Source organism: Buteo buteo, chromosome 18 (assembly GCF_964188355.1).
Source record: "Buteo buteo chromosome 18, bButBut1.hap1.1, whole genome shotgun sequence".
NCBI lineage: Eukaryota > Metazoa > Chordata > Aves > Accipitriformes > Accipitridae > Buteo > Buteo buteo.
In genome coordinates, this window is record NC_134188.1 from 2269948 (window position 1) to 2282385 (window position 12438).

At 36.4% G+C, this 12438-nt stretch overlaps 1 protein-coding gene across 2 annotated transcripts in view; it reads right to left on the reverse strand.

Annotated features, from left to right (window-relative positions):
* The window catches only part of NBEA (neurobeachin), a 510817-nt gene that overhangs the window by 381473 nt on the left and 116906 nt on the right, over nucleotides 1–12438 (reverse strand). For both annotated transcript variants that reach the window (XM_075050577.1, XM_075050576.1), the window contains exons 7-8: nucleotides 8779–8898; nucleotides 4432–4578 (exon numbers count right to left, since the gene is read on the reverse strand). In XM_075050577.1, coding sequence (XP_074906678.1) covers nucleotides 4432–4578; nucleotides 8779–8898 — 267 coding nt within the window. The remainder of the gene's footprint in view (nucleotides 1–4431; nucleotides 4579–8778; nucleotides 8899–12438) is intronic.

Genomic DNA, 12438 nt, shown 5'->3' on the forward strand with positions numbered 1-12438 from the left:
TGTGCCACACTACTTACTGACATAGAAAAACCCAAAGAATGAGTATTATGTTTAAAGCCTGAGAGCTGGCTCTCTGTTGATATGGCTGGCTACATCTCACTTATCAGGAAATGAAAGCTACAGATTACTGATTTGTCCCGAGGAAGGTGATGATGTATTTCTCCCCAGAGGGCATTTTTAACTGTACAGATAAATCTCTGTGCACTTTCTGCAGAGACAGAAATAATTTAGTGATTTCATTGATTTCCAAAGATATCGGCATTCTGCATGTACTATATTTTGATGTTTTACCACATGAAAACACTTCTTACCCGAAAAATTTTTCATGCCTCTAAGCTTTGTCAGATCCCAAGGCTCAGAATGTTTTACTTCTATATAGTTTTTCATAACTTTGCCATTTTAAATATGCCAAAGTGTCGCAACACAAAATTTGTATTATTTCATTACCATGAAATTTCACAACTTCCTAAACTGCTTAATTTAAAATAAAATCAGTTTTTTAAATGAATTTTTACATGAATCTACCTCCTGGTTTTCAGTGCTTACTATGCCTCAAAAACTTATCAGAGATCACTATTTGAAAGTCAGGCACAAATAAATTATGAATTAATATAATACTGCCTCACATTTTTTTGAGGAAAAAACAAGAATTAAAGGGACATTCTGCCATCAAAGCATAACAAAACTGATCATAAATTGGAAATGCTATTCTCCTACCCAGAAGTTTATTATAACAGAATGGAAAGAGAGGCTACAAATTCTGATGTATGACACTCCTTTATTACTAACATTGATCTACAGAAAGAGAAAAGAAATGCAGTATACACATGCTGTACTGGGGACTTGGGAAAATACAACCGCAGGAGGATAGCAGAAGCTGTCAAGCAGATAAGCTCAAATTGGAAATGGTTGGTTACTGGTCACTGAAGGAATGCAACTTTGAGATCTGGTACAAGCAATGTAAGGGCATAAAGACAGCAAACAAGAGCCTTAGATTTAACATATTCTGTATATGGTAAGAATATATACGGGATCTGTAAAGAAGGTATAAAGGATAGATGTTGCTCCTACAGGAATGGGAGAGAGAACAGAGAGAGCTAAGAATTACTCCAGCACTGTCTTCTCCAGTACAAGAAGCTGTGCTTGATCAGGACCACTACTTAAACACCAGCAGCTCTCTCCTTTCCTTTAGCAGCAAAAGTGCTGCTTTTTAATTTACCATTCACCCCATTTTGCTACTGCAGGTTCAGTGATCGTAAACAAAATATTATCTCAGACTATATGATTGGCTTAAGCAAATTTAAATTTTCAAGAGTATTTTGTGTGTGTTTGTATGTGCGTGCATGAATGCATTTTTACTCCAACCTTCGTACATGACAAAAACATCGATACTGCAGCACCGATTAAGAGCAAACTCAGATGCAGCAACATACGGAATAATCTGATAACTTGTTTTGAAATGCATATGGGAGGGTTAAGAGGGGTGGCACAGACTTGGCAGGGCTATTAGGACAGGGCTTTTAGTATTTAGTATTTCAAAGTAAACTATCGATTTGCTTAATAAATACATTTTTATATTAAGGCATGCTGGTTACAACTAAATGCATTCAGAAGGTCATGTTGAGCAAGACCAGCATGGAAGTATTATGAACTGTTTCTATGTTACATCATTCTGTAATAGAATGTAATGTGCAATAAATAATATATTATATACATAAATTTATGTAAATATTATATAAAAATGATAAATAAAGCTTATTTTAATGATTTCTCTAGTTAATCCTAAAATCCATTGCTTCTACCTGCATCACAGAATAGGGGTGGGACAAGGTGCAACAGATTTGCTTTTCTTTGTAGATCAAGATCTGCCTTCTCCTGAACTTTGTGGCTTTGGTGTTATTTGCAACATAACATACTACATATATTCACAGATGTGTGCCTACTGCACTGCCCTGAGCTCTGGTATGTTGGTAGAGTACGGAGATTTCTCTGTATTCCAGAGATCTTAATGGCAGTCATTGTAGACTAGGGACATTATGAATGATGCTGAGGGTAGCTGAATGAGATGCAAAATCATATCTCTTGTCATCAACAAAGCAGGTAAAGCACTAAATAAGGGATGGTCGCTTTCCCTAAAGAATCGCAATCCTGAGATATAGTGGACTAAAGCAAGAATTGTAAATCAAAGGATCTACCACAGTCATAGGAAAGAAAAAAACATCCGTATGAAGACATTATCCAAAAATTCTCAAGTATTTTGAATAATCCTCCTTTGTGAGAAAAGCTTTGGCATAACCGGAGTTCACAACACATCTAGAATAGCTGCTCTTCTGGAGAAGTTGAACAGTTGATTCTCCCAGCTGGCTAACAGTACCAACAATTAGAATGACCAGGACATGTAGTGAACTACTTAAGAAAAGTTTCTGAAAGGCCAGTTTGCATCAGCAAGTTAGGTAAGAGCAAGAATGGGATCTCTAATGTCCAGCAATTCGAGCTATGTGTCAGCTGAGGCTCCCTTGGACTATGAAATACCATACTGAAGTGTTCTGAACTGATGGACCTTTGCACCCGCACCGAATCTGAAAGAATTTACAGAAATAACTGTGACATGAAAGAGGCAAGCTTTTGAGCAAAAGCCACAATCAGTGCCCTGAGATTTCTAAATTACACCACATGGTTTCTTCCCTCTACATGGTAGATATTGGGTTGGAAGAAGGTGAGAAAAAAAGGATTCTGTTTTGTCTTATTTTTTGGAATAAGGAAGTTCAAGAAAGAAATTTTACTATTTCTAGGGTCCTGCTGTAGAAACCTGCTCTTTTTAACCACTATTAGTAAAATATACTTTAAGATTCTTAGACAGGGAAGGAAACTACTTCAGAGACAAAGGAGGCATTACCTGTGTGGGGACACAACCTAAACCTAAAAACATAATATACCAAAGAAAAATATCCCCAATGTATTAAATTTCATCTAACTGACATTTTACAAAAGTCACTAAGAAACTACAGGTGTGCAAAAATGTAGTTTAAAGGAAACCTATGAATCAAGCAAGGCAATTTGGCAGCACTGTAATAAGGTTAGCGCAGTAACTACTGGAAATGTCATTTAGCTTGAAAGCATGTATACCTTATAAACCCCTTCAACACTCACAAAATATTACGTAATAATTTTCACTTCTTGAAACAAATGAAAGCATTATTTCTATTTGATATCAATTCAGTATGCTGCTGCAAATGCAGTAACTTAATAAATTCATAAAGAATTACTACATTATTAAGAGGCATAAGGTTACATTACTTTCTTTTGTATGACCAAAAAAAACATTTGCAGAAATATTTGTTCAAACAACATACAGTAATAAGTTTGGAAAAAAGTACTCCTTGTTTGCACAGGTGATACGTTTCTCTTGACTGACTGAACATTTTTATTTTCAAGGCAGGTTTTAACCATCAACTGTATGCAAGAGACTTCCTCTTATCCAAGTAACCTTGACATGTATTTGGCTATTCACACTACATACATACCATAAAAGATATTTTCAACTGTCACTGTCATTCAAGTGTTAGCTGTCATCAAATGATTTAGAGTAATCATTTTCAGCACACCAAATTAGTATTATTAGAATCTAAATGCTGATTTTTACTTGCTATTTTAAAAAGTTTTTATCTTCAGAGTATATGATATATACTAAAAACCTGAAAGTCTACTTCAGATGATACTGCAAATTTCACAAAACAGAAAAAGAAAATTTGGGAATAATTGATGGTAGAAATTGAATAGTGTTTAGCTGGGGTTAGATTCATTTTCAAGCCTTCTCCACTAGGCAGTTTCTGCAGACTTCTGCAAAGTATCTGCTTTGTTTTTCGTGGTAAAATAATACTATACACAGCCATTCCAAGACATAAGTGATTGTTCATACTAGAGACCCAAGTTTATGCATGCACCATTAATTTCTCCAAACTGTCCCCTAAATGTCACTGGCAAAGCAGAGTAAAAAACTCAACTTTTATTTCAGCAGAACTGTTTGAAACCATGCATTTGAACTAAGTTGGTTTATTATGCCTTGTTGAATGTTAATCTGCCTTAACTCAGGTTTTAAACACAAACAGTAGAGAAGAAAGTTACTCCTCTGGTATTCAGAACACCAAATATGAAATTGCTCTAATCTGATTATAACCCAAACTCATAAATTTCACATACAAACATGTTTCAGCTATGCTTTAAAGAGACAACTTGCATCTTTCAAAAAGCTGGCAGAAATAAACGTTAGTTAGGATACTTGAAGAAATATTCTTCTTTTGCTGAAACAAATCACATCGCTCTACAAGATCCTAAGTGGAATATCTACATGCATACGTATACGTAACTTCCAACTATATCTATCAATTTTTTTCTTTTTCCACTTTTATATTTTTTAAGATTCATTATTACCTTATATCCAGGTCCTAACTGATGTATTGCAAAAATCTGTGCTGGGTTGAGTGCTTCAGTGAATACATATACTGCTCCAAGCTGGCCACAGAACACTCTGTTAGCATCAGCAGTCTCCGAAGAGCCAAGAAAACATTTATCATAGCTCTGTATCAGAAAGAGGCAATGTTAATGAAATTTAGTGATACAAACCATACAATTAAATAATATTCATGTACACCAACTGAAGCCAAAAAATAAAGGGAGACCGTAATTAAGAAAATAAATCAATCATTTATTACTTCAGTACCTGATTCCCTGTAGCGAACAACTTCATTTTGAACATTGTAGCATAAATTGTTTTACAGGTCAGTATTAAAAAGCTGTTATGACTGGCTGCTAGAATTTTTTTATTAATTGTACAACATACAACAGAGAAAATTAGAACAGTAGATTCAAGTACCAAATAACCTTTGCTATTGCCTTCTAGGAAATATGAAAGCCTTGAAGTTCCTTGTAATTATAATCAGAACTCCCACTGCTAACACACAAGAACAGGCGCTCTGTTGCAATGCACTCTTCTCTCGTCGTTGTGCTAACAGGGCTAAACAGCTCTAGCAGAAAAAAACAAATATGAATTTTTCTAGTTTGCAACTGGTGCACAGTCTTCCTCTATGACCACAGCCTATAATGATTTGGTTTGACCTTAAACTCCTCTTCTGTCTTCTTCCACAGTCACAAGAGTTGTTATTTTCCTTTCCTTCTTCCAACAACTATCCCTCTGCACAAAGACCTTTTGCAATTCTCTATCTGTCCATTTCCTATTATTTCAGATTTGGAGACTTTTTTGTGGCCTTTTTTTTCTTTTTTTCAATTGATTTTTCAATAATTAGATTAAATTCTTCCGGTGCTTCCAAGAAAAAACACTTTCAGACGAAACAAAGTTTAGAACTTAACTGTCTAGAATAAAGATCTGGGGAACTGGAAAACAAGACGCAGCACAAGAGGACAAAAACAGGAAAGACAAGGATCTTTGCAAGGCTATTCTCGCAGCTTCCTTGAGTCACGTGTACTTTATTTAATGGAAACAAGGATCAGGCCTCACTTTTGAGCTGAATCAGCAAACCAGTAGAAACTGCATTATGAAGTCTGCTTTTTCATTTTGCTTGTCTGCAGAGTTTTACCCCAAGAAAAACTTCTGTCAGTCTGGAGAATGGAATCAAATATGGTGAACTGCTACAGCAACTGATCTAGGTGGGTAAGCTGGTGAAAAGGAAATGGGGACTCTGTCTAAAGAGTTAGCGGGAAGTCAAAGATCTGGAGCTCAGCTTTGCAATGAGGCGAGGTAAGAAGATTTTATCTCTGATTTATCCTCCTTTTGACCAAATACCTCTTCTGATTTTTTTCCCTTGGAATTTCTGGGTTTTTTTATAATTTTTTTTGGACAAAACTAAAAAATACTTCTGAAAAAAACCTACATCCAAATTGATTCACAAAGTCATATCCAGGATGCACAGTGCAAAAGATGGGCTATGAGACCACTTTGACTACTGGTAAATCTAACGGTGAAACTTCCTAACAATTTTCTGATACACACATTCCTGCCTATTACAAGGGTATTTTCCTGGATTCTTCTAGTTATCATTAATTGTATAGCAACCATTGTAGCTCTCAGTGGATTCTGAGTTTTACATATAATGACATTCTAGGTCTGTTAACCTGTAGTAATTTCCAGCTCTGCTTTTTTTCATTCTGACCCAATTACACTTTCCCATTGTCCAGTGTTTCACTCTGGATTAGGTGTTTCCATTATTTTTAATTGGAGAGGAGGGCTAACTCCTGATATTCTGGTAATTTTTATTCACTGCTGTTCCAGATGCCAAACAATCTGTAAACCTGATTGATTGATTTAAAAATCAGCACCCAATACTCACAGCTCATTTGGTCTTCCTCCAATTATCTCACATTTCCACAGTTTTAAACCTGACGGACACCAATTGATCCAAGTTTGTTTGTCTATTTCTGTACATCCCTGGTAGTATGTCATTAATGACCCTAAGATGAGGTGACTGACAGATCTGCTTCATTCAGTGTCTTGGTCCAAATCCTCCTATTTTATTTACATAGAAAATTAAACTCTTGGGACTTATGGACCTTAGGCTAAGGAGCCTACGTACGCACTCCTCTTATTTTCCTTTTTATGCCTTTTACACAGTCGCATTCATACATCTTTCCTGACTTTCTCCTACTTTCTATTCTATTTCCTACTTCTGATATAACAGATTTTTGTTATTAAACAATAGAGAGCTAATGATAACTAGCGTCTTTCATAACTTAGTCTATTCTCCAGCGGAGAAAGTAAAACCTTAGCAGAAACTTAAAAGACTTATCTCAAAACATCTAAAGCTTGGTAAACCAATCCCACCTTAAGAAAAGGTTGTACTTCTGTTACATGAAAAAATAATAAGGAATACTGTGAAGAAAATATGAAGAGAAGGAGCAGCTCTTCCTGCTAAGTATTTATCATTCAGGATTACAGATCCCCACGTCATATAACTAGTAACTCGGCCCAGATCCTCTGAGACCTCAGCTGGCTTTTCAATCAGCACATTCTCACCTATCACAAAAATGTTTATATTACCAAGGAGAAACCATGCTCTGCAAGAACTGAAAGGCTTGCTTTTTCTTGCAAGTAGAAATGCTACCAAGAAAACAAAGAATGATGATCAGAAGCTTTGGCAAGCAGAGCCCTCCTACTTTAATTAACATGTAATATTTAAAATCTTCCTTTCAAATCCGACTTTACGTCTAGAATTTAGCAGAAGACAGTTAATTTCCTTAAGTGCAAAAGAGCTTCCTTATCCTGTACAGGCAGTCAGAAAGAACTGAGAATTATATTATAAATAAGAAATAAGAAAAGCGTAGCAAGCTGATGAACTAAGCACCTCTGAAAGTCTAGCACAGCTTTGGCTGAAGGCAAAGCACAAGAGAATAATTTTGTCTGCCCTCCCCACCCAAAACTTTGGGCCAGAAAAAAGTACCTATTTTCTGCATCATTAGGTGTAGACTCTCAAACCTTCCAAAGTAGAAGGTACAAAAAGAGAGGAAAAAAAATTCTGAAACCTATATAGATTTTATTAAAAGAATTTCAATATAAAAAATATGAAAATGGATGCATTTCCTGTAAGCATATGCTGTCAATTTGAACTCGGTCCAATTAATACATACAGGTGTGTTCACAGGTATATATGCAATCTTCTCCAGGTAAAAATGACTGGTTTCTGCCCGTGGGACAAGCAGATGCAAGATCACTGTGTCTTTGCTCTGAGCTGACTAATGCTATGCAGCTGTACCTCTCTCAATATCTTTCAACTGGTTTGGATGGCCAATAAGGGAGGACATCTCTCTGTAAAAGTTTACTACCCAAGAAACTTGCTCAGCATTTCAAGGATGAAATTTTGTAGCAGTTAATTTGTAATTGCTAACAATATTAATTAAATATTAATACCTTAACTCTTAGCACAGCATTTTTAATATTAGTTAACTGCCTATTTACTAATGTCAAGTCAAACAATAAAAGGCAAAATATATTTGTTACTGGGAGACAGATGTAAGACTTCACACTTTGCTTAATTCTACATCTTGACACTTCTCCATGCTTCTCTTTTCTGGCTTTTATTTTTTGCCTCTCTATCTAACTTGTGGGTTTAAAACTGTAAACTCTGCACAGAAGAAACAATCTCTTACTATGCTTATACAGTGCTTAAAACAATATGACTCTGCAGTACAGGCTACTCAGTTCTACTGCAATTAAAAAACCTACTTACACAAAGAGCACGGAAATCTTTTAACCATTAACAAATATCTCCTTTTGAATCCAACACAGAACTTAATGTGATACAAAAATGAGTACTTTTGTATACATTGGCAGCATGCACAGTCATTTGGCAGAATCAATCAGTTTTTCTTAAGGACTTTTCTCAAGCTAAATCTGTAACTCTACCACATTTTCCTATGGAAAAAGCTAAGCATTCATCCATTGTTATCAGTGTCCTCTATATGGTATCACATACTAAAAACTTCAGCTATAACAGTCTCTCAAAACAAAATCTCTGAAAATGTCATTAAAATAGCTATTCAAAATACAGCCAATAAACCCTCCAATATTCTATAAAATATTAATATATGAAAAACATAATATTACATTTTATTAAGTACATAACTAAGGAAGATAGATTCAAGGAGAAAGTTAAAAAAAGATAGAGAATTTGCAAAGATCTAGAGAAAACAAACATAGTACTTTTTTCTCCTTTTCCAATTTACTTTAAAATGAAAAGCTATGAGAAAGGAAACAAAATAAAAGCTTACATCATTCGTGTTAACATGCCAGGCCATGTCACCATAGGATACCAGCTGACCATTCACATAACATCGTATTTCACTGTTTCTCCATCGATTGTAGATGTGTACAATGCTTATCATATACCACTGGAAAGACATGGAAAAATCAGTATAGAGTGGCAGTTTTTGTGCTATAAAACATAAAGTTAATGAATGGCATTAAAAATAAGTGACCAGCCTTGTAAAGTTATACAAACAGATGAATCCTTGCAAAGTCATAAAGTTAAAAGTCAAGTCAGTGGAACATCAAGTCCAGTCAGTAGAACCACACCTAAATGTAATGCTATACCTACCTGCATCCCTTTATGGGATTAGAGCCAAAAATGCATAAATATAATTAAGAAGTTGAACACACTTCCATTCCTGAAAGTGTAATTTAATTTAAACACTACACGCTGTAACACAAAACACAACTGAGTTCTGACAGGAAAACCAGTTCTATGTGCACTTACCTTAACAAATTCATATCACATATCTCTGCCTTTTCATCACAGCCCTCTGTCAGAAATTATTAAATCAAAGAAAAAAATTTGCAACAGCAAATTTTACAGCCCAGCTTAAGATGTCATCCTGATCGCTTCATATGATTTTCTTCCTCTATTCTTTACCATTCCACCAATTTTTGGACAACAGTCATTTCATTAAAAATGCATTATATAATCAAACAGAGAAAGCAGCACAGTGAAATGCTTCCAAGTACAACTACGGTGATCTTTCAAAGAATCTGTTCAACAGGGACCATTATGTCCATGATGAGTAAGTTCAAGAAGAAAACCTTAAGTTTCCTTTAAAACCAAACCTTTAAACTCATCTAAGACAAGAATGGAAATTTAACCTTTAAGATCTGCAAATCAACTCATACTTAACTATAATGGGTATCTGTATTATTTCAAAATATATACAAACCAGATGGAAATGGACATACTGGAGAAAGTCCAGAAAGGGCCACAAAGATGATGAAGTGATTGAAGCCTCTGACACATCAGGAGAGGCTGAGATATCATAGAATCATTTAGGTTGGAAAAGACCTTCAAGATCATCGAGTCCAACCATCAACCATGCCCAATAAACCACATTCTGAAGTGCCTTGTCTAACATGCTTTTTAAATACCTTCAGGGACGGTGACTCAACCACTTCCCTTAGCAGCCTGGTCCAATGCTTGACAACCCTTTCAGCGAAGAAATTTTTCCTAATCTCCAATCTAAACCTCCCCTGGCACAACTTGAGGCCATTTCCTCTCGTCCTGTCTCCAGCCACCTGACAGAAGAGACCAGCACCCACCTCACTACACCCTCCTTCCAGGGGGTTGTAGAGAGCGATAAGGTCTCCCCTCAGCCTCCTCTTCTCCAGACTGAACAGCCCCAGTTCCCTCAGCCGCCCCTCATCAGACTTGTGCTCCAGACCCTTCACCAGCTCGGTTGCCCTTCTCTGGACACGCTCCAGCACCTCCATGTCTTTCCTGCAGTGAGGGGCCCAAAACTGAACACAGGACTCGAGGTGCGGCCTCACCAGTGCCCAGTACCGGGGGACGATCCCTGCCCTGCTCCTGCTGGCCACACCATTTCTGATACAGGCCAGGATGCCGTTGGCCTTCTTGGCCACCTGGGCACACTGCTGGCTCATATCCAGCCGGCTGTCGACCAGCACCCCCAGGTCCTTTTCCGCCGGGCAGCTTTCCAGCCGCTCTTCCCCAGCCTGTAGCACTGCACAGGGTTGTTGTGACCCAAGTGCAGGACCCGGCACTTGGCCTTGTTGAACCTCATACAGTTGGCCTTGGCCCATCCATCCAGCATGTCCAGATCTCTCTGTAGAGCCTTCCTGCCCTCCAGCAGATCGACCCTGCCTCCCAACTTGGTGTTGTCTGTAAACTTACTGAGGGTCCACTCAATCCCCTCATCCAAATCATTGATAAAGAAATTAGACAGAACTGTTAGAGCAAGACCATACCTCTCTAACAAGAGCTTCCTTAGGTAGCACTCAAAGACAATTCAGATAAGCAGCCTGTCAATATTTTACACTGCTGGAATCTTTCAAGCTTAATCACCTATTGCTGAGTAAGTCATATTCCTACTCCATAGCACAGTACAATCAGAGAGATGAGGCATCACACACTAAGTGTTTCCAAAATGTGGAACTTATTTCAGTCTGTACTACCATTAGTAAAGGTGTTCAGGATCAGAAACGCACACAAAAAAAAGCTGTTTGCTTTTGACTGCAGTGCTTTCCTGTTTATACTTTTACAAGGACTGATACTGAGGCTGGAACTCAAGGCGTGAAAATTACTGGGGGTTACTAATACACAAAAATTTCACTTTGGAGTCCCAAAAAGAAGTATAGACATATTAAACACAACACTGCCAAAGCTAGTTTAACTCTGTCGAGAGGTCAATCTATTATACTACACCTACGTTTTCTATTTGGGGATATGATGATCAAATTTCTCCTTGTATTTTTATAAATACTTGCTTTTATAATGTTGTTAAAATAGACTAATTAAAACCTAAAGTAACCACTTAACACATCTTAAAGTTTTAAATTAAGATTACCTATTATTCTGTGAATGGTGTCATATAACATAGTCAACAGTGGGAAGATCTTCACATGAACATACTATCTTTCTGGTCTGTGTGCATAAAGCTTTTGACCAGGTGGCTTGAATATATAATTTTACTGTCATTCAAGAAAAAAACTAAAAACCCCACATTATTCAGAAGTTTAATGAGGATGATGTTTCTGGCAAAAGCTATTGCTGAAATGTCTATGTAACCAAATGGCTAGAAAATAGTGTATCTGATGACAAAAATCACACTTCTCAAGTCAGCATTTGGACAGCAAGCTGCTCTGTAAATGGGTACACATTTTTTGAATACATATCTACACATTCAATGCTTGCACAGTGGAACCAATGTAATACCTAAATAACATGAAAATCAAGCTACGTGTTAAACAGTGTATGTTTCGACTTACTAGAGCCAGGAATTGTATTTGACAGGTTTTCTTTCATCCATTATGTGTTATGTACCTTCTCACATACATGTACACACAAGTTAGTAATGGAAAAAATACATCATATGAAAACACTTGTAAATATATTCTGGAAGATTTATTTCAAATACTTTCTACATCTGACTTAAGACCCAAAGTGTATGAAGCATGATCTTTGAGAAATATAAAAAAGGCATGAAAGTTATATTTGGACATACTTCAGCAGATCAGCAGATTACAATTTGAAACTGATATTCATATAATGAGATATACATGTACTAGTATTTCAGAATTAACTATTTTAAGTAGAATAGCAAGAGCTAAAATGTTCCAGGGATGGCATGAAACTAGTCTTTCATAATAAAAATTATCAAAAGAATATCTTGCTAAAATATGAAAGACTGCTTTTTCATCAAGAAGAAATGATCAGCTAGATCCCAAAAGCTAGTCATCAATAACATAATCCAAAAGTTAACAATTCCATTTGTTCCTAGGTTGAGTGTTTATCAATAGCATTAGGCGTGCTACTTCAGAAGAAAACTGAACTGTCATCAAAAGTCTTTTCTGGCTATAAAATGAAATAAAAATTGCAAACCAGAACTGATTCATTTCAATAATCTCAGCAGATATGTGTTTATAAG